This window comes from Amblyomma mixtum, chromosome 3 (genome assembly GCF_055824585.1).
Source record: "Amblyomma mixtum isolate Tamu chromosome 3, ASM5582458v1, whole genome shotgun sequence".
Taxonomy (NCBI): Eukaryota; Metazoa; Arthropoda; class Arachnida; order Ixodida; family Ixodidae; genus Amblyomma; species Amblyomma mixtum.
Window position 1 is genome coordinate 397,940,363 of NC_143014.1, and position 21,804 is coordinate 397,962,166.

Here is a 21,804-nt window from a genome sequence, read left to right on the forward strand (position 1 = left end):
TCCTCAAGAGTTGGAATGGCAACACATGTAGAAGCAACGATTATATAGCAGTTTTTACATGTATCACGTGACCTATAACCGCTCTCTGAAGCGACCGTCGTCGTTCGGTTGTTGAAATCGAAACAGAAACGGCACGAGAAAGAAATTTGATTGTGAATTATTTAGCAGTCGTAGGAGAATACCAGGTGGTAATCCACGTATAATAATGTCTTACGCGTCATTACAAAGAAGAAAACACGCAACCAAAAGTCCAAAGGTTAGGCCTCTGTACTCCTTTGATACAGCCTTGTTTCTTTCGTGGCCTACGCATTTGCTTAATTTTCCTCGACGTGGCTCTCACATGAGAAAAGAATCAGAATCGTTAGCCTTTTAAAGTGGGTTAGGTGTTTTTTCGTATTTCTTTGAATTTTTGCGTTTTTCAAAAAATTTACGCACCAGGCAAAAAAAATAATTTTCTGAATACAGCATTTATCTTGAGAAAAAGGTTCAGACTGAAAAGCATTCGTAGAAAGTCCTATTGATGCGTAATTATTATTATTATTATTGCCTGTTAAACCGGGGACTATATATGAAGAAGGGTTTATGTATGGGTGTTTGCTTTGAGCATTCTTTGTCTCACTGTGAAGAGGGTACATAAGAGTGTTCCCCGGAATGAACTCTCATTTGCTAGTTAATCTTACGCCCTAATCGCCGCCGCGGTGGCTCAGGGGTTATGGTGCTCGGCTGCTGACCCGAAAGACGCGGGTTCGATCCCGGCCGCGGCGGCTAGAATTTCTTTGGAGGAGAAATTCTAGAGTCCCGTGTGCTGTGCGATGTCAGTGCACGTTAAAGAACCCCAGGTGGTCCAAATATCCGGAGCCCTCCACTACGGCGTCTCTCATAGCCTTAGTCACTTTGGGACGTTAAACCCCATAAACCAAACCAAACCATATTTTTTATTGAAATAATCCGGTTTACGTGCACCGCTCACAAAAGCTCGTTTTCGTTATCTCTGCCAAGGAAGGAGATCGAATTCTTAGATGGGCACATCCGGGCTTTCCACCGGTCCTAATCACACTGTGGCACTGTTGATACTGCCTTCGGCCTGCGCACGATGTTTTTGCGTGTGTACCTTGAGTGTTAGGTTGATAAAATTTATAAGCGCCCTGTTTTCACAAACTAAAGTCAGTTGGAAGTTCTGCGCTTTGTGTCTGCGTCTTTGTGCCTCTTCTTGTCCAGTCGTCTTCGCGCAGTTTTTTTTTTTTGACAATCACTATGAAGCGACTACACCAACATCATGTCTTACTCCAAGATTCTCTGGTCGATGCACTGTTTCTAGCCTAGCCTCTTAACAGCCGCGCACACTTCGCCAGTCTTATTTTTCGGCCACGAAAGACAACTGCACACCAAACTTGTTAGCCAAGTTTTTTTAAAGGATATGAGATGCCGTGCCAAACAAGAATAGAAGCCACTTTTATGAGCCACCCAAAATGAGCGACTTGCTAATGTAGCAGCGCCTGTGTTGTCTTTTTTTCTTCACGTATTCGTCCGTTAGGGCTCACAACATGCTTTGGTTATTAGAAGTGCGTAGTCCAGACAGAATAGGCACGTCTTTCCTGGATTGGCGGCCCCGTGTTTTCCAGCAAACATGCAGCTGCAGCTGCATGAGGGACGCGTAGGATACGCTACTGCTTCTTTTTTGTTTTAATTCTTCTAATAAAATAAGCGTTGAAGCAGCTCTTGATTTCATTTCTGTACAGCCTAAGTGATCACCTTCAAATCCGATCGCGAGTAAATGTTTCTTTCATCGCATATTTCAAGTAATTATTCGTGAGCCCATATTTATGTCCAGCTTCGAATAATCCGCATTGATTTTACATGTTCTAACTCCGTGGAATCAACAAAAGTCCTGAGTACAGTGCATTCTGCGACAAATGCAAGGCGTTTTACATTTTACTTCGCTGACGACTTGTTATGCATTTCGTCTACGAAAATGCCGCTTTGTTCTGCATCAGCTGAGTGAATTCTCATCTGTTCACATTGCGTGCATAGGCCAGTCTGCCTCACTGGTGGCTTTGAAATCTGCACCGCATTAAAAATTATCTTAAAGTGTACCTTATATGACAGACAACAAAGCGACGTTGAGACACCGCTAAAAAGCCTTCCCTTTGAAGTCTGAAACGCTCATAACACGTAAACGATGGGCCAGCTTAGGCGAGCATGTATGCACAGAGCTGTAATCTTCAACTGTAGTGTTAAGATGTGCACACAAGTACACTGCCTGTGAAAACAGAGTGTGGTGAAGGAACACTGAAAGCAGACGTCAATAAACATGAATTGCGTCGCGGGAAGGAATATAAAAACTTGGTCATGGATCCGAGCACAACTCTGTGCGAAGGTGAAATCAAAGCTCAAGTGAACAAAGTACATAGTGGGTAGAAAGGGTGACGAAATTTCAGAGGAACATAGAAACTCGGCTGATGATTCCAGTGAGAACATTCGGCGGTAAGGAAGACCTAAAACGGCAAACTAGGTGTATCACTGGCCAACGGCTCATGTATATTTAAGTCGGTCAGACCGGCCATGTTCCAATGGGATCAGCCTAGATGCCTCGTTCACCGCTCATCGGCGATGAGGTGTGCCCTGAGGAGGTGGGGGGGGGGGGGGGGTTGGAACCCCATGTTCCGTCACTCAGGCTGCGGCGCCGCGCGGCCCTTTCTATACTCTTAGCGACGCGGCGTTGCCCGGCGGTTCCTCACTTTACCAGCCTGTACCGGCAGAGTCAGAAAATGTAGCGCGCAGGGGAAAAAGCAAGTAAAAGAGAGATGAAAGTGCCTAAATCACCATTTTCAGCTTGTCTGAGAGGCACTGATGGTGGCGTTGGTCTGCCCAATATTCGAAACGAGATGGCTTGCTACTCTGAGTGGTGTACACATGTTAGAGACTTGCGATTTCAGGGCGAACCCGGAGTGGGTCTACCGGGACCGCCGGGTCCCCCGGGAAGCGTGTACACGGTTCCGCGAGACGGCGACCTCGAGTTCGGCGGCCTGTCCCACTACCTGCCGGGACCAAAGGTAAGGACGTGGCTGATTACCTCGCTTGCGCGCTCACCTTCACGAAGCGCATCCTGTCTCTCTCTGGCAGGGCGAGAAAGGAGACCGAGGCTTCACAGGACCACAGGGACCCCAAGGAAGAGTGGGCCCCAAGGTACTCCTCATTACGTTTGCAGTGAACCGCGCGTATTGCACTGCATAAAACTGGCGTCGTGGTTCTTTATTCGTTTGGAAAAATCACCGCTGCGCACTGCAGCTGATCAAAATGCACGCACACACTTACCTCTTTTCCTGAGCAGAAGAACGGTGCAGCTCGCGCCATGCTGGTACAGAGTGCGATCACGTGGTCATCTACTGGGAGTTTAACAGCGGGTCACTTGTGTGTAATCGAAGACTTAGTGACGTCATTATGCAAAATGGAATAGTGGTGGCTGCAGTCAATAGTTGAACGCGGTTTCTTTTCAGTTATCAGTTCGCATACTGATGCATTAACAAGGCGTACAAGAACAAGGTACGCGAGAAGAGACAGCCGGCCACATATTGCTGAAAGAGGCAGTTCTGGGCAAATGTGTTTTTCCAAAATGATTATAATGTCCTGAGGTGCAACATCCTTTTCAAGGTGAATTACACCGTCACCAAAGGCAGATATGAACCAGATTCTTGATATTGGTCACCTCCCGCTGGCGTAGCGAGGGCGAATCGAGCATTCGGGGCGAAAAAGCAGTGAGGTACGTTATACTTTCTCTTATACCTTCACGATCTTCACGACAGGCAGGTAACACTGTTCCCCTCCAAATGTCAACTGTTCATCTTAGTTTCAAAAAACACATTCAGCCTCGAGTGCCAATTGGGGTCGCTCAACCTTTTGTTATAAATATCGTCATCGGAGTGTCTACATTTAGTTAGATCCTTCAAGCAAGTTGCGAAATCGTGTTTTCTAGCACTTGGAGCTTTTTCAGATTGCATGGGGCCACATGCAGTACAGTTGATTAGTGTTACCATTCTGACTCGCGAGGGATCTTGTACGTCCCGCCCCACCGCCGCCCTGTGTCCTCTGATATTCATGGTTGCTTCTTGTTCAATTTAAACGCAGTGTGTGTCATTTTGTTTTGGCATACCCACCCCTGGTACAATCCTTCTAGGGATTGAGAGTATCTTGAAATAAATAAATGAATAAATAAATAAATAAAAATAATTCCTCTGGGGATTGAAAGTATCTTGAAATAAATAAATAAATAAAAATAAAGGTGCGTATAGATCAGAACCGTATTCGTCAAGAGCCGTGAGTGCGTCTTTGCGTCGTGTTGTATCTGTCAGCCTGCTTAATTTTTTACTCGTTCATGTGTTTCTTTGACGGCGTCTTCACGAATTGAGAACGAGGAACCTTAAACTTCTGGCCCCGTCCGCAAAAATTCTCTTTAGTCGCTAAATTCCAGGATTCTAAAAATCATACTGCAGTTCTCTCCTAACTGCCCGCAGTCAAGTCTTTTGCTCGCGCTCTTTCTTTTGGCTATCAATCGTGATATTGAGCTCCCAAATGAGGCTTCCAAATCCGGTGGCGGGGAGAGGAGGATCGCGGTATTCTGAAAAATCCAGTGGCTCTATGAGGGATCCGCGCACGTGGATCACGAGCAAACCAACGTTTCTTGCCAGTTGTGTGTGGTGAGAGAGAGACTTTAATGAATAATGGAGAGAGTGTGGTGAGATAATTTGCTGGACTGAATGCGATTCCTACTGTTTTAGATCTGCCTACATTTAAGGTGCTTATGCTAAAATCCAATAACAAAAATATTTGGATAACTTTTCGACGGCGACCTGTTTGCACCTGTTCCGTAAATACTGTTGTCAGCACCCGCTGCCAAAGCGGCTGAATGTCCTCATTTCGCAGGGCGAGCCCGGCCTGGATGGCATCCCTGGAATGAAAGGAGACCGAGGAGACCCGGGCCACGTTCGTTACCAGGAGCTGGAAGGAAAAACTATCATTCTAGAGGTGAACCCGCAGTGTGTCGTCTGAAAACTTCAAAAGCTGATGCGCAGTCATACCTGCGCCTCTCGGCGAGACCGAACTGTGCATTTACCTCTATTGAAGTGTTCCACATGCAGATCCTCTCATTCTACGGTTTCCTTGTGGCTCGTACGGAAGCCATATAGAACATACGAAATCATTACGGACAACGCATATACGATAAAATCAAAATACTTACAGTCTCCGTCTGATGTCATGCCCACCATAAGGCAATATGCGGAAACCATACAGAGATTTCAGAAAACTACCCAGAAAACATATTTACAGCGCGTACAGATTTTCCTATATCTTCCCATGTCCTACGGACTCCGTGTTCTCATAAATCCGTATGCGCGGCTGACATGCAACATTTCAGCAGTGGCTCGATTTACTTGTATTTTCTGGAGATCAACTGCAGCAGCCTAATGCGCTGACACTGATATCGAAGCCTTATTTGGTAACGAGCTCTGCACGACGATCTCATACGCACTGCCAACATTCCCCTGTAGCTGCTCTGATGTTTCGCCGTCACCCCAAACTAGAATAATTGTAATGTTTTGTTTTTTTTAGCTTTGTGCCCCTTACACTTCTAATGTGCAGTGAGTGCCGAAATATACCGGCCACTTACACAACAGTACACCAGCGAACCTGAGCAAAAATTCATCACGGATGGAGGCTGCAACCATGAGCCCAATACTTTTGCGCAGCAGTTGTGGCGTGAGGGGAATATATGCTGCGTGTTTTACTTCCATCTTGGCTGGGATTTCAGGAAGGCCGCTCGTTCCCCTGCACATGATCACAAGTGAAGAGCGTGACCTCTGAAACGCTGTGCGCTTTTATACAACTCCGTTGCAGCAACTTATAGGCACCATCCAGCTTGCAAAGACAGGTGAAACTTGAAGGGAGAGTAGTAGAGAGTAGGTCGCTTTGAAAATTTCACAATTCTAAAAAAAAAATGCAAAGGGCACTGAGTCCTAGAAAATATGCAGGTTTGCCTAACTTACGCGTACTGCACTGAGCTTATTTCTCATTGGATGATGGCGACAGATGCAGGGCTGAGGATGAGACGGGCAGCTTAAAGCTGTGATGCGAATTGTCCCACGGGAGAAAGCACCGAACGTTTAGTATTGAAACCTGGCTCGTGCATACTTTCAAGCAGTTAAATGAAGATAAGTGTGGGCTGCAATTGAAAAATTGCGTTTTACAATGTCATAGTAGACTATCTAGTTCAGAAATATGCACAAAAGAAGCCAACAGCCGTTGGAATCAAGGAAAGCATTCGGAACGGAATTTCTTTCAGGTGGCACAGTTTAGAGCGGGGAATTAGCTTCGAAATCGTTTTACATAGGAGGTACTTTTGTGGTACTTCAGGATGAAACTTGCGGCATACCAGTGCCTACCACGTCTACCGCATGTATTGGTCGGGTGTGGCCCTGGTAAACGCTTTCAAGGTTATGCTGCACGTAACACAAACATATTCGACCGTAGTTCAGTTTGTGAAGCAATGGATGCGACATGTGGAGGCCATGGGATAGGATCCTGCAGGCGACGTGTGGTTATTTTGCCTACCTTCTGCGAAAACTGTTTTCTGTATGCAGTGATTACGTCATTCATTTCCTCATTTAAACGACGCTACTTCAAAAAGTGAACATTCTCCAATCCTTTTCGTGCTTTCAATGACTGTTGGCTTCTTTGGTGTATTTATATCCTAACGAGACGTCGTCTCTCTGTCATACCTGTTCAAATATTCAGAAGTAATTGCTTGTCTTGAATTATTTTTATCTTCACGTCTCGTTATGCGCAGTACAATGATTGACAGCCAGGAGGAAACAAGGGCGCATACTGTCGAAAAGCGATTGCGTCACAAAATTCTTATACAGTCCTACTGTCTGCTCCAAAAGGGCGCATAGTTCGTCAAACATACTTGAGGAAGAGCTTCAGGATTTTCAAGGTGCTGTTGGAGTTCACATAGTTGTGAGCGCGCCCACATTTGAAAGAAATAAATAGCGCTGCTTCTGTGAAGAAGATTCTTGTTCATAGCAAGACACACGCACAGTAAGAAGGCACAGTATGAGCTACACTCCCTGTGTGTCGTTACTGAGCGTGTCTTCCTCTTCGAGCAACGCTCTTCTTCCAAAGCATATGCCACTAGCCTAATAATAGGTCCTTCTGAGAAATACTGCTCTTGTTTTGAGTACATTCGTATTTCAGCCCTCCTGGCTGCATCTCGTAAGAGAAGGCAGGTAAAGTCTTTTGGATGCCGACAGCAGTTACAAACACTGATACTTGATCTGGACATGCGCCGTCTGAGGCATGAGAGAGTGGTTCAGAATCAACAACGAAACAGGTGCCGCGCCATTGGGAAAGCAAAAGCATTCAATGCACAATGTTGAGAGTCTAGCGTGATGAGTGCAACGTGAGAGTGAAGCTGCGATTCTCTGTCGCGCTGCTTGCAGAAAGGCGAGAAGGGCGAGCGTGGTCGTCGGGGCCGACGGGGCCCGCCTGGACCTCCAGGGTTGCTGGTGGACGAGAGCGGAAGAACGGTACGTGCTTTGCGGGACGTCAGTATGTGCTCTTCTCTGAAGATGCTCGAGCCACAGTTGAGCGCAGAACCTTAGGGCATGAGAAGTTCGCGTAATGAAATATTCTACTGTACTGCGCCGAATACTAGGTTGCACAGAGAGGCCAGTCTCCTAAGGGGAGGAGAGGGTAAACGTTCAGGCCAATAGCCCCTAGAGGCGGAAGCAACCAGCACGCGCGCTTATGCTCGGTCGACCCACGCTTGCGAAGGGCTGTTGGAAAAGGCCGCAAAAACTCACAGACTTTGAGAAACAGTGGACCATGCACGCATCCGAGATGCTTAAGTCTATGGTCTGCATAGTTGTGTTGTCCACTGCCTCCGTCCCGTGAGTAACCAACTGCCCTACAACCACACCCTCATAGACTGTGTGGGGTTCTGTATTGCCTGAGAGCCTTCCAGCACTACACGATACAAGAAAGTGGCGCAAGTTGATGTCGTGCTGCGAAAGTTCCATCCACAAAACGTGTCAAAGACGTTAGAGGAAAGATGCACTGCAAGTCAAGTCTGCTCTATGCACTGCAGAGAACCTGTGGCTTGTACGACTGGAGCTTCGAAATCTCGGCCTCCAAGCGCCGTAGTGTCTTGTCTTTGCCTTGCCCATTGAATTTATGTGGACACCATCGATCTCTACCCTTGCTTTCGCCTAGGTCTATAAAAAAAATGACTTTCCACTTTCTCTCGCGGCGAATGAACAGCAGTAAAGGCTTTTCCTCCTCACTCGGACGAGAACCGGCGTATTCAGCATGGTATGGCCTTTCCCAATTCGGTACAGTGTTCTAATAAATGTTTTCTCCTCCTCCTCGCCCGCCAACCCACACTTTAGCACTGTACGTTACACTGCGCCTCTTTCCTCCGATCCGCGTTACTGCGCTTCTTCGTGCCTGATTTTTTTGGGGGGCAGCACCATACTGAGCCCCGTTCGGAACTTTGTTATCAGGCAGTTGTGGAGAAAACATCTCAGAACTTTGCATCACCTGCTGCAGAAAAGGCAGCGTCCGTTACTGAATTTCACCTGGCGGCAGTTTCAGTGGTGCACTGCGTGGCCCCAAGCTGCCACCTGTTCATGCTCTAAGTGTTTTCGTAAGGCTTCCTTTTGGCTTGTCTAAACCGGTAATCTTAAACTTGACGGCAAAACTTAAAATATTTCTCTTACCTTCTGGGTGTTTTAACACCAGGCCACACCCTTTAGTAGGCCCGGATGCACTAGAATCGAGAGCTCATCCTAAAGATAGCGTCAGTATATAACGTACGCTTTGCTGCAAAAGCAAGAGGAGCCATAACGAAAGCCGAAAGCATCCGTTATCCTCGGTAAAGGTGCCCGTCCACAACAGTAATGGCGGCTCATTCAGCTCAAAGCGGGCTGCTGTTTCTTCGAAGGCCATAGGCATGTCCTCACGCTGCCTGCACAAACCACGGAACATTGAACACTAGTTACCAGAAATTCTAATGGGCCACCTGGGCCAAAAGTTGTAGTCAAACAGCTTGTCAAGCCCAGATAACCCTTGTCGGGTAGCGTAGACGAGACCTCAGGATATGAGTAAAGAAGGAAATGTGCTTTCACAAAAATCATCACAATAGCACAATCACACAATATAATGTTAGCAAAGGTCTACTTAATCATTGCGAAATTGTGAGAACGACACCAATTGCATGGAAAAATGAAAACACATCTTCGTAAGCAAATACAAAAGAAAGAATGAAAATTGCAGGCTTTTCACCTAGGTAAACAGTATGACGTGCGAAAGCACCTAAGGCAACACCACCTCAAAGGCATGCAAACTGCATGCAAGGTCAAGAGTCAAAGTTTAAGGTCAAATGTCAAGGTTTAGGCTTCACACATACCTCAGCTTTCCAGCTTTGCTAGTGAAACATTGCTTTCGCACTAAAAAGGGACGTCACATGCTAACTTCCATCAGGTGCATGCGTATCGTAGCGAAATATCCGCTGTTCTGTACGTGGCCACTCTGGCTGCGCTGTTAGGCCAGGTACGCCATCTCCCAGAGCAGGCTGTACTGAAACTCTTTGGTACTGGGTAATTCGGCACTCGCGAGGTGCGTCTGTATACGTCAAATGTTCTTTCCTCCTCTACGTTTAGGTTTCCCCTAAAACTTTCTACGGCCAGAGGGTCTTAACAAAGTCTCTCGTATTACATTACCATATTCTATTGCAACCACAACTCAACGCTCTTATGCAACTATGACCAGAATGCCAGCCGCGTTCACTTTATCATCTTCCGTTCAACTCAGAGGTATGCGGGAGGGCGACATGTGGAGCAGTGTTTCATGCGTTCCACAAACCACCGCTGGCACTATTTCTCACTTGTGCGACCAGGGTCGTGAGCATGAATAAATAATGAATCCAGATAGCTTTGAACTCCTGCAGCCGGGCAAGCTCCCATTAGTTTCGGTCCTGCGTAGCATAGCGCCGCCATGCTTCCAGCGGAAGCTGCCTCTCGTTGTCCAGAAGAAATCACCCGTCTGTGTTATTTTACACGTGTGCCTCAGAGAGAGATCTCTCGATCGCAGATTCCGCACGGACCCAGGGGAGAGCCCGGACCGAAGGGTGAACCGGGACCTCCAGGACCTCCGGGACTGGGCACCTTCTTGGGGGCGGTGAGTGTCCTGTCGGCGCTATTCAGCAAACAACAGCTACCGCTTGGCTCGCACACTGAATGCACGTTGGCTTTGCGGCATTTTTTTTAATACATTCTCTCTGGGGTTACGCAGACTATACAATGACGAAACAGAGACCAGGTGAAATACAACTGTACCAAGACCTCCCAATCACAAATAAATAGGGAATGTTTAGTAATGGGCATAGGACTCGACCCCTTGTACAACCCTTCCTCGACTTTTTGGGTGTACTACTGACACTTTTGTGAAGTTAAAAAAGGCGATCTGAGGTAAATGAAGGTCAGTCTACACGTACGAGTTTTTCTACAAGTCAGACTTCCTGAAATATCCGTAGATATGACAGTGTTTTTTCTTCTTCTGTTAACACGCATACTGCGAATACTCGTAAAATACCAACAAACCGGAACTGACCGCGATGCTTCTCTAAACTTTCTTTCCCTAAGACATAATGAGCATAGTCATCAGCAAGTTACGCTCAGGACATCAGTCTCTCCCATTTGTCTCAGATCTTCCTGCGGCAGCCGCGACAGCCCAAACCTATCAAACTTCCTAATCTCAACCGCCCACGTCACTCTCTGTCGCCCCCTGCTGCGTTTGCCTTCTTTAGGAATCCACTCTAAGCTTAGCAGATCATCGGTTACCTCTTCTCCCGGAGACATCTTGTTCTGTTAACAGGTAGGCGTATATATATATACGTATATACGCGCCTACCTGCATCCCGTCAGGGGTTCGCCTTTTCAAGATGTCACCGATTCTGTTTTTCCTTTCTCTTCTTTTTCATTGCCCCCCCCCTTTGTTTCACTGGTGCTTTACGCTATTCCTGCACCTCGAGCGTGCTTTAAAAGCTGCGTGTTTCGAATGCTGTAGTGCACTCGAAAAGGCTGTTCCTCCAGCCGAAACGTCGTGAATTAAATCCTGTTACATATATATATATATATATATATATATATATATATATATATATATATATATATATATATATATGTGTGTGTGTGTGTGTGTGTGTGTGTGTGTGTATGTGTGTGTGTGTGTGTGTGTGTGTGTGTGTGTGTGTGTGTGTGTGTGTGTGTGTGTGTGTGTGTGTGTGTGTGTGTGTGTGTGTGTGTGTGTGTGTGTGTGTGTGTGTGTGTGTGTGTGTGTGTGTGTGTATATATGTATGTATATATATATGTATAAGTTGCTAGAGCATGACGTGCTTGACTGCTTAAAAAGTATATAGCGGAGGATACGCTTCGTTAAAGGAAACATTTTTATTTGACTTGACGTTTCGATCAGTGGACTTTTTCAAGTGTGATTTGTCTTCTCGGGTGTTTCCCCTTTTATCGGGGTCGGACACAGAACAGGTGAGCGAGAAACCGATAGAGAGTACAGAAATAAGTTGATGGAAGTAAAAAATGCAAGTAAAAATAAAGAAATAATCAAAGTTTGTTTAGCAATCCAGGTATGGGCAGAGCTACGTCCTGAAGTACAGGGAAAGTTTCAGCCCGAGAGACGCGACACTGCGGACTGTCCTAGAAAGCTGAAACTTTCGCAGTATGTCAAACCACTTGGCTCACACGGCACCTGTGTTCGAGACGCAGCGTCTTGCATGCCACAGTAAAAACATGACTGTCCGAGAGCGCCACATTTATTGTCAACGCACCAAGGTAATGCGGACAAGTGCAAGGAAAGGAACGCATACGAATTTTATGGTGTGCAACGTCCAACTATTCTATTTTGTGGCAAAACTACTGACAGACTGCGGGAAGACATCTTGGAAATTGTTCAAAGCGCCGCTCTTAAATGGGGCTGTTTGGCGGCGCTACTAGTCTCCCTCCTGCGAAGCAGTGAGATGCATTATCGGGACATTTTTATATTTGCAAATCCGGTGACATATGTGCAAGCAGAGCATCGATTTTTCTTGCCTACGAAGAAATTTCTTTTTTTTTAGACGGACACTTATGACTTGCGCTGTTTTTTGCTTGTTTATTTGTTTGTTTCATCATCTGCCGGAATGACATTACTTTTGTTTTGAATACTTAGCTGCAACCCCTTTACTTCAATGATAGTGCATTTGCTGACAGCAATCTTGATGATTTGTTGATGTGTTGCTTGTTTCCTTTTGATTGAGTTAGGGGAGTGCATTACTCAGCACCAACTAACACGGAATGAAGGTGAGAGTAGAGATAGGGCTGGTATGACGACAGGCTGGGCCTTGGCCATAGGGCAGGGTCCTCTGAAAGGTAGGCAATGAAGTTGCAGCATTTAGGCCTGAGTAGCCAAGTTCCTCGGACTGCACTTGGCTACGTCAACCGCATGAAACTAGAAGGCTGTAGTGGCGTACATATTCACGGCAGTGGAAAAGTGCCACTAAGAGTCTGCGAATCCTGATGTGTGTCTGCAGGTGTGTGCTAGTGTTCTTAAGTTTTCGTTGACTTGTCATGCAAAAGCTGTGTCTAATATGTGTCCTATCTCCTTTTACTTTTTTCAGGACGGCCTCACGTACGTGACAAGTAAGTGCACTTCTCGCATGTGTGGCTGACTTTTTGGTAAATGCTGTCGTGTGTGGTTACCCCAACTGCTCCCACATAAAATGGCCAAGCTCCCATGCCAAACCGTGTCTGGCACAGTAAGGAGAGTAGCGAAAATGAAAAATGGGCAAGCACTTTTTGATGCGCTCGCAGTTCAGGCCTAACCACTTTGAAGTTCAACTGTGGGTTAGCTGGTTTCGTCGGTGCGCGAATTTAAAAGCCACGTGTAGCACATTATTGGCAAACTGCTCGATGATCATTCTCCGTGTCCTAGAAAGCGAGCGTAACGTAGGGCCGTGGGCAAAAATTTTCGGGATGTGGATTCGCGGAAAATGTAATATTTCTTCGTTGTCTCGATAGCCAGACAGCTAATATACATTCGTAGGATGAACCAGACTTGTCCGCTCGTACTTCTACGCTTTTCATTGACCAGCTTTGCCTGACAGCTCTGAAATGGGTTTTTCTCCGCGAGCCCGCATCCCGTAAACTTTTATCCATGATTGTACAGCCGCCCGCACACTTAACACGAATGACAGACAGCGTCTCTTTGGACTAACGCCAGCGCCTCGAAGCGGTAGCCGCCCAGCGCGAGACCATGCCCTCAGCATGTTTGCGGCGGCTGACGTTAGCTGGTGCGCAGTTTGATTTGGCTACTTTTTCGCCTGTGCCCGACAAAATTTAAGATCGGCAAATTTGGGACCAAACTGGAAAGACGCGCGAGCTGCGGCAACTTAGCGCGCAATGTCGAGTTACCGACATAAGAAAGCTACAACGTGTTGTCTGGGCGCGCAAGTCAGCCACCGCAAGGGAAACGCAGAAAAACGCTCCCTTCACGAGCGCGCTATCTACGCGGCGATCGGGCGCAGGGGGAAAAAATTAGCTGGGGTTCAACCCGCCTGCACCCAGTTTACAGAGCAGCAGCTCGATTTCAGCATGGTCAGACACGGTTTGTTGTGGTTTAACTATATTGCATATCAGTGACTTGATGTTGCTTGATTAAAGAGAAGACTGTCTTGTGATCTGTGAAGTAGTTTGCTGCGGTTAGAATCTGGTTAACTTCGAAGCGGAGGCAATGGCAGCGTCCGTTACCTTCACGCCACTGTGGTCGCCGCTTCTCCAGACGAGCCTCTCGTTCTTCTTCGCTTTCTGCTTCAATCTTCGCACGTTTCCTCGCTCTAGCCTTCGCCAACGCGCCCGGTAGACGTTCTTAATTATAAGAATCAGCAGATTCATTACGCCGTCTACGATAGACAGCCGAAGCGCTTGTTCCAGCGTACGACTCCTCCATGGCTACCTGCGAACGTCAAGCAACCCTTCGCGCTTTTTATTATCTCATCAGATAAACTGCGAGTCACGTGGTTCAGCGCAACTACGAGGTGAGCGTTGAATAACATTGTTCAATGCAGTTGCGAAGGCGAGCGAACGCCGTTGGCTCCGCGCGCCGCTGCTGCCACGAGGCACGGAGATTCGTATGGTATGACGTCACAGCCACACCCCCTTGCTCCGCCGCTTCAAGGTCATTCTTCGGATCTACATGACCTTGGGGTTTTTCATGGGAGGAGTAGCGTTTCCGCTCTACAAATAGTGAAATTGAACTGCACACCAGATATCGTCAGCTGCTGCAAACGCATGGAGCCTCATCTCGCGCCCGACGGCTAACCCTTCATGGCACTAGCGTCAGTCTAAGCCACGCTGTGCGTCATTCGTATTAAGAGTGCGGGCGGCTGTAAATCATGCGGGCGGCTTTGCGGGCGGCTGGAACCCCCCCCCCCCTCATTGCATTTATGATTATTTTGGCCAATGTATGAACTCGCAATTCCTCAAGGAAGTAACTGCGTGACAAACATTCAAAGAACACACCGTAATGAGTTAGTCTGGATCGTTCAACTTCAGCACTTTTTACAACGTAATGTAGTAATGAGCGTATGCAGAAATTAACGTACTGCTCCCGTAGACAAAGCCGGAGCGACAGCGGAGTATGAAATAGGCAAAAGGTCAACGTATACGAACTCAGCAATGTTAAAAAATCGCTGTCGCGTTTCGAGGTACATTTGGCTCTTATCTGCCACTGTCGCTCGTGTTGCTTTTTTTTTTTCTTCTCTCTTTTGACAGTGTATCGTGACATTTCTAAACAAAGACCGCCGCGGTGTCTCAGTGGCTGCGGTGTTCGGCTGGGGGTTATGAAGTCGCGGGATCGAATTCGCGAAAGGCAAAAACGCCCCTCTGCTGTGTGATTTCAGGGCGCATTTCAGAATCACAGAAGGCTAAAATTAAAGCAGTGCCATCCACCACGACGACTGTTTCTATCTCACCCTTTTCACATCCTCTCTCATCTTTCCGTCACGGATCGGCTAAGTGAAGATTATTACGGGGCCTTTCGTTTCCTCAGAACCATGACCACTATATGAACAATTAAAGCGCCTCATCAAAAGTAACAACACATCTCACTGCGAGCTAAGACAGGAGGCTTAACTATCTTTTTTCATATATATTTTTTGCGGACGTTTCTAGCGCACACATGAGGCAACCAGTGCGTGGTGACGGTAAGGTGTAAAGCGCAAGTTTCAGGGAACTTGATTCTGCAGTGAATTTGGCTTGGCTCGAGTATTTTGGGACGTCGCAGCAAACAATGCGACAGCGTGATCTGTACACTCCGTATCCCGGCGCCGACGCCAGCTCGGTGCAACGAGGTCAGCCGGCGCAACACCGGTCGTACACATGACAGCCAAGAAGGCGACGAAAATGCAGATGTGATCGCAGAAACAAATGCCTCATTTTGGCGGTGAAGTGAAAGCCCGCACCGGTTCTCCGAGCGAGAATGGTTCAAATGATGAGCATGCGTGTGGCTCTCGCCTTAGAGGGCGCTGCCGCCTTTCCCGGCAGGCATCTGGACTGGCCCGCATAGGCGCCGCAGATACCTTAAGAGGATCTGCCAAAGACGTGCTTAAGACTGCCGACCCCAACATCCACTCCTTCGACAAACGCAGGGAACGAGCGGGGAGAGCCCGGACCTCGCGGGCCGCCAGGCGATCGAGGGCCAATGGGATTCCCTGGTATGAAGGTGGGTGCTGCTTCCTCTCTTCTTGCTCTTATGAATCGACGAAAAACGGCGGCTCTGTAAGCTATACGCGAAAGAGAGAATTCTGTGTTCAGCGCTATTCTTTTTTTCGGGCGAACCTGCACATCAGTGTTTCTTTTCAGTTAACTGTGCAGTTGTGGCACCCGCCGACGTTGCTCACTGGCTTTGCCGTTCGGCTTCTGAATTAAAGGCAGCGAGATAGAGTCCTGGCCGTTGTCCCAATTGAGGCAAAATGCGAAATGCTCGCCTGCTGTGCGATTTCAGTGCGTTTTCAAGAACCATAGGTGGTCGAAGTTAATCCGGAGCCCTACACAACGACGTCCCTCATAAAAGACGTACAGCTATTGAACGCTTAACCCGACACAACACACCTTACCACACCATTAGATGTCATACCGCATTTTTTTGAAACTTACTCTTCAACAGTGTTTTTCAGATAGACTTGACACGCTTTTCTTTTTTTCTGTAATTGTTCACAGCCATCGATAAAACAGCGCGCATATAATTTAAGCAGAGTGCTTCAGTGCGACAGAGTAAAGCAAATTAAATACACCTCCTATTTTTTTTAGAAAGATAATAAAACGGCACCCGTTAAGCCGTATCTGTTTTGAAACTGCCAGAACTATATATAACAAACTGTTGAAGCCTAAGTATGCAAAAAATGTTTTTATCTCCCATTTCTGGCAATCGCAGATTCGAATCCTCAGCCCTATTTCACTGTAGCCGGCACCCAACTATGAGAACTGCATATCAGTGTGAGAAGTTCCGCGTTAAAATACTTATTACTTAGCAGTAATGCTTATTACTTAGCAAAAATTGTTAGTAACTTATTTGGCATGAAAGCAGTTTTAAGATCGGGCCGAAGTCCAGAGCAGCTTTTAACTACAGATCGAACAGTATAACAGCAGGCCTACCGCTTTTCATGCATTGTGACGGCCAATATGTCAAAAGGATTATCGAAGGCTTCGTACGGATGTATCTTGATGCGGCTTTCTTTAATTTCTCTTGAATTGTTTCCATCGCCCGCTCCGCTGCAGCAGTGGACGCTATGTCTATACTGTAGTGGCGAACTATCTGTCGGACGCTTTCGTTCTGCAAAAAGATTTGTTTACAGCTTATGGCTTATGGTTTATGGAGGTTTAACGTCCCAAATCGACTCAGGCTATGAGGGACACCGTAGCGAAGGGCTCCGGAAATTTCGACCGCCTGGGGTTCTTTATTGTGCGCTGACCTCGAACAGTACATGGGCCTGCAGCATTTTGCCTTCATCGCAATGCGACCGCCACGGCCGCGACCGAACCCACGTCTTCTGGGTCAGCAGCCGAACGCCATAGCCACTAAGGGACCGCGGCGGCTCGTTCTGCAAAAAAGACTTTCAACTCTTGAGTCCCCAATACCGGACCACTGTTCAATACAATGACATCTGGTCGGCTTTGACCTGAACGTATATCATTTTTAGACACGGGGCAGTAACCGTTGCCGATGTAGTCGTTATTGCATATATACCGCTATTCTTTTGGGGAATCCTTCCACAATGTTGAACTGCTGTATACCTCAAAAGTCCTGCGAAGCCCACACCCCTCGAGAAAAGGCAGCGGCCAAACCGGCGCTGCCCTTTGCATTCACTGGTACTCTCTGCAAATATGGCATGCCTGCACCACCGCTGTGATACACTGGCCCTGTCCCGGCCACCACACCGACACCAGTGGCAATCTTAAATAGCAACCCTGGAGCATAGATACCTCCGTAGGACATTGGATGTGCTTGTCGGAAAGGTTTAGGTTTATGGGGTTTAACGTCCCAAAGCGAATAAGGCTATGGAGACGCCGTAGTGGAGGGCTCCGGAAATTTTGACCACCTGGGGTTCTTTAACGTGCACTGACATCGCATAGTACACGGGCCTCTAGAATTTCTCCTCCAAAGAAATTCCAGCCGCCGCGGCTGGGATCGAACCCGCGTCTTTCGGGTCAGCAGCCGAGCACCATAACCACTAAGCCACCGCGGCGGCTAGCTTGTCGGAAAGATAAACCGACTAAGTCCACCCGTGCGAAGCATCTGTCCGCTGGGCCTGTACTTCAAGGTACTCTCGTATCCCGAAAAGAACAACACCCCAGTGTAGCACAAGAGTTAAGGTTAACTTAGGAATCGGATGTCTCAATCCAAGAGAGCTAACAGAAGCTTATGATCGCTTACAGCCTCAAATCGGCGCCCTCCAAGATACTCTTTCAAGCATGTGACTGAATGAAACAATCCGTGCCTCTTTGTCAAGGAGGTTGTAGTTCCGTTCAGCAGCAAGCAAGCACCATGACGCAAAAAGTTATTGGTACTTCCTTTCCTGACTTGCAGCTTGGCAAAGGCCGTACTGAGACTTTTAAGAAACGCGGTAATAACCAACACGTTAGTTTTCTCATTATCGAGCTCAGCTGTGGCCTATGCCTTGGCCAGAAATGACTGTGACAGAACGTTTGAGGTGACGTTCAATACCTTAGTATGACTGGACCCAGCAGACAACTGAGTATGTGAAGTTACGTCGGCAGTTGATGTACAAATTTGCACCACCGGAGCATTTCCACATCTTGTGACCTCTGAGCCAAAATGACTCCGATGTTCTTTGGGTTAGGCTGTAGGCCCTTGTATTTGATGACATCGCCTACATACTGTCCTTGACATATAGTCAGAACGAATACCAAGGGCCAAGAAACGGTTGTTCATTTGGCTGCATCTGCTGAAAATTATTTTACCGGTTCAATCGTTTTTCAGTTGAACCTAGAAAGAATCTGTAGCACTTTTTTTCATTTTGATCGTAATAAAATGGACTTGATCCTGACTGCGATATGCGTGTCTTTCAGGGCGAAAAGGGCGAGAGCGGGCCACCTGGGCCTCCCGGTTTTGGATCGGGGCGAGGAGAGAAGGTTTGTGACCAAAGATCTTTCAGTCGAGCGTTACTATTCACGTTATTTGCGCACAGTGTCCTCCAGCTAATGCGACATGATTGTTGTCTGCTGTAACATATTCAGCAGAAGAGTTGTCATTATTCCTTTTGACACGCTGCTTGCAAATATCCCATACTGAGTAGCGTGCTCGACCAACGGGAGTTTTCGTGTGTAGGCCCTTGATCTCTTCGTACACCGCGGTGGGCAAAATTCCAGTTGCAGAGATGGCGTGGGGTGTCAGCTGCGGGTGGATGTCTGCTTTCAGGGAGAAGCTGGACCACCGGGGCCTCCCGGACCCCCCGGACTGAGCCATTGGTCCGACACTTCTAACACGATCAACACGAGAGGTAACACCGGTCTGCTGCCACCGCTAATTCTCGAAACGGCACAGCAAATGTTGAAATCAAAAAGTAACAATATCGTCATTACACAGCATGAAATATCTGAATTATTGTTTTTTCTTACAGTGAGCACTATGAAAATTTCGCGGTTCCCTCGCAATTTGCAGCAGAAAAGATAGCCCAGCATAATATAAGTGCGAGAGCCTAATAGTCGTCGCTTGTTCTCCTAAGGAACAAATGATGCGGATAATGAAACTGGCGTTTTGCAAATTGAAAAGAGCCGGGTATGTATTAAAATGATAGATTACAAGATGTATGTTAATGTGTTCCAGGATTACGGGAGAAAGGGGAAAACGCAATGTTATTAACTTAGTGGCATATTTAGTTGGCATGATCCGCTGGACGTCCTTTGCTACTCAATTTAAGGCTGAAGAGATTGTTTTTTCTTAAGCAGAGCAAAAAAAATGCGAAGTGAGCCTTAATGAGTGATAAAGTGCTTGAAAAGGCGCAACTTTCTGCACGCCACTTTTTCGGTACTGTCTAGCTCCACTTACGAAGTATTCTTGATTAGCGCAAGTATCGCACATAATGCATTTAGGTATCGGTTATATCTTGTCAAACTTTGAGAATGTGTGCGCCACGCGTTCTGACGAGGGAATTATTTTAGCAGCAGGCTACACGTGGAGCGAACCGCGACATCGTGGTTTCTGCAGGACCGAAAGTAACGATCATGGCTTTATTGATTGAGCCAATGCTTTGCCCTTGTTTTACCCCTCTCTAGGGTAGTCCAAACTTAGAAAATAGAAACCATTGATTGCCTATTGGCGTAAATAGGAGGTGAATAAAGCTCTGAGAGCGTCAATCATTGACGTCACCACCTAGCGTTTTGGCGCCCCTGAAGACTCTCACCCCAAAACACTAAATAAGCGGAAATATTGCGAAGGAGAGGAACTGCTTGAATTTTTTTTTTTGGAACCCTTTCCGCCGGCCAAGAACGGTTCCTTGTGTAACATTTTCAGACAGCAGAGCAAACTCTGACCGAATCTCATGCCCATTCGACGCAACCTAAGTGAAAGAGCAACGGCTGTGACACTAAAACAGAAAAAAAAAGTTGAGAACAAGGCAGGAACTTCAAAAGGATCGCGTAGCGAGGCTGTCCAAACTGCATGGCTTTATCGAACATGCCTGTAGCGGGTCATAGAACAAAACAGGGCCGGATTCTTCATGCATATTGTGCTTTTCGTGTGGATAAGATCTCACGGGTGATGTAGGGTCCCATTCAGCCGACTTCTTGTGTATTCATTTGCAAGAATGAGTAATGTATTAATTTTTCAAGGGCGTGTCATTTTGTACCGGGTGTTGGGACTAAGTCTGACACTCTGAATGACATAAAATTTTACTGTGTTTCGCTTCAGATGGCCTTTTGATATTTACTGCGCGCTGCCAGGACGGTAACAAATAATTCTTTAATAGCTGTTTGTTGATACATGCGAGCAATAAAAAGAAGGCGATGATTTGAAAATTTGCGCCGTGTTTTCTCCCATCTCCTCTTAGTAAGTAGAAAGCGTCATACTGACGCCAAGCTTTATAGCGTTTGTTTTTCATATTCTTTGTTTGTTGCGAAGGCCACGTTGCTTTGACACTTTATCTTTGCAAGGTCGAACTGGACCAGGTCCCCTGGAACGAGCATCACCGCGCACGGCAGTTCCTGCAAAGTTCGGGATTGTCATGAGTGTTTTAAGCTTCTTATGCTGAAAGTTCTGCGGCCGATAGCAACGGACATTCTTGACCCCGACGACGGCCGAGTGCATATGCGGCTATCGTCGCCACTGAGTTGTTTAGTGTCTGTGGACATAGGTTCACCCCAATAAGCAGTTTTCTTGCACTGTGCGCCCTTCCGTCGTCTAAACCTGCGTCCGTGCCTGTCATCGCAGCCGCGAGACAGTGTTCTGAAAAATTTCTCTAAGTGCGAGCTCTATATGACTGGCCGACTCACTGCAGAGTAGCCGCGGGGCGACGATGAATCGAGCTTGAAGAAGGGGTGACAGTTGTTCATTGCAATGCGTGGAAATTTTCGACCGTGCACTTGCTCACTGACTGCTCCTTTCGCAGGGGGACAGATTGTTCCTGGACCTCCGGGACCACCGGGCCCTCCGGGACCGCCTGGCCCCGCGTACATTCCGCCCAAGAACACCGTCCCTCCGCCCTCCATCGTGCCAGGGGTGAGGCAAACGCCATTCGCGGTAGCACTTCAACAGCGCAGTGCACGAAATGCTAAACTGCTCGTGCATCAAGCTTCATTCCCACGAGAATGTGTCTTAAGTCTTTCTACAAGCTTACTGCTCTTTTATTCTAAAATGAGCAAAAAGGGTGTAGGTGATAATGCATGCTTTACGCAAAGGACGCCTACTGTCCGCTTTCATTTTGAGAACGGTCTACGCTGCTCGCCTTAAAACGTTGTTAAATAACGCACTCAATGCGATTTCTAGTGTTCTCACGAGACATGCAGCTTTGTACGGGTCGAGGCGTATCTGGCCTTGGGCTCGTTGGGTTGCCCTTCCCCACGGTAATTTGGTCGTCAAAAAGTAGGTGCGCTGGTCAGGTATAATTTTCGTACTTTTTTTTTTAGTTTCAGTTCTATCTGGTCAATTTTTCCTTTCGTTGCTCCTGCGCCGTCCTAGTGCTGACAA

General features: G+C 47.2%; 1 protein-coding gene across 2 annotated transcripts in view; it reads left to right on the forward strand.

Annotated features, from left to right (window-relative positions):
* Mp (collagen XV/XVIII-type protein multiplexin) overlaps positions 1 to 21,804 on the forward strand; it is a 264,052-nt gene that overhangs the window by 209,165 nt on the left and 33,083 nt on the right. For both annotated transcript variants that reach the window (XM_089584492.1, XM_089584493.1), the window contains 10 exons: positions 2,937 to 3,053; positions 3,124 to 3,186; positions 4,921 to 5,022; positions 7,494 to 7,580; positions 10,144 to 10,230; positions 12,722 to 12,743; positions 15,749 to 15,822; positions 18,690 to 18,752; positions 19,039 to 19,120; positions 21,227 to 21,336. In XM_089584492.1, coding sequence (XP_089440618.1) covers positions 2,937 to 3,053; positions 3,124 to 3,186; positions 4,921 to 5,022; positions 7,494 to 7,580; positions 10,144 to 10,230; positions 12,722 to 12,743; positions 15,749 to 15,822; positions 18,690 to 18,752; positions 19,039 to 19,120; positions 21,227 to 21,336 — 807 coding nt within the window. The remainder of the gene's footprint in view (positions 1 to 2,936; positions 3,054 to 3,123; positions 3,187 to 4,920; positions 5,023 to 7,493; positions 7,581 to 10,143; positions 10,231 to 12,721; positions 12,744 to 15,748; positions 15,823 to 18,689; positions 18,753 to 19,038; positions 19,121 to 21,226; positions 21,337 to 21,804) is intronic.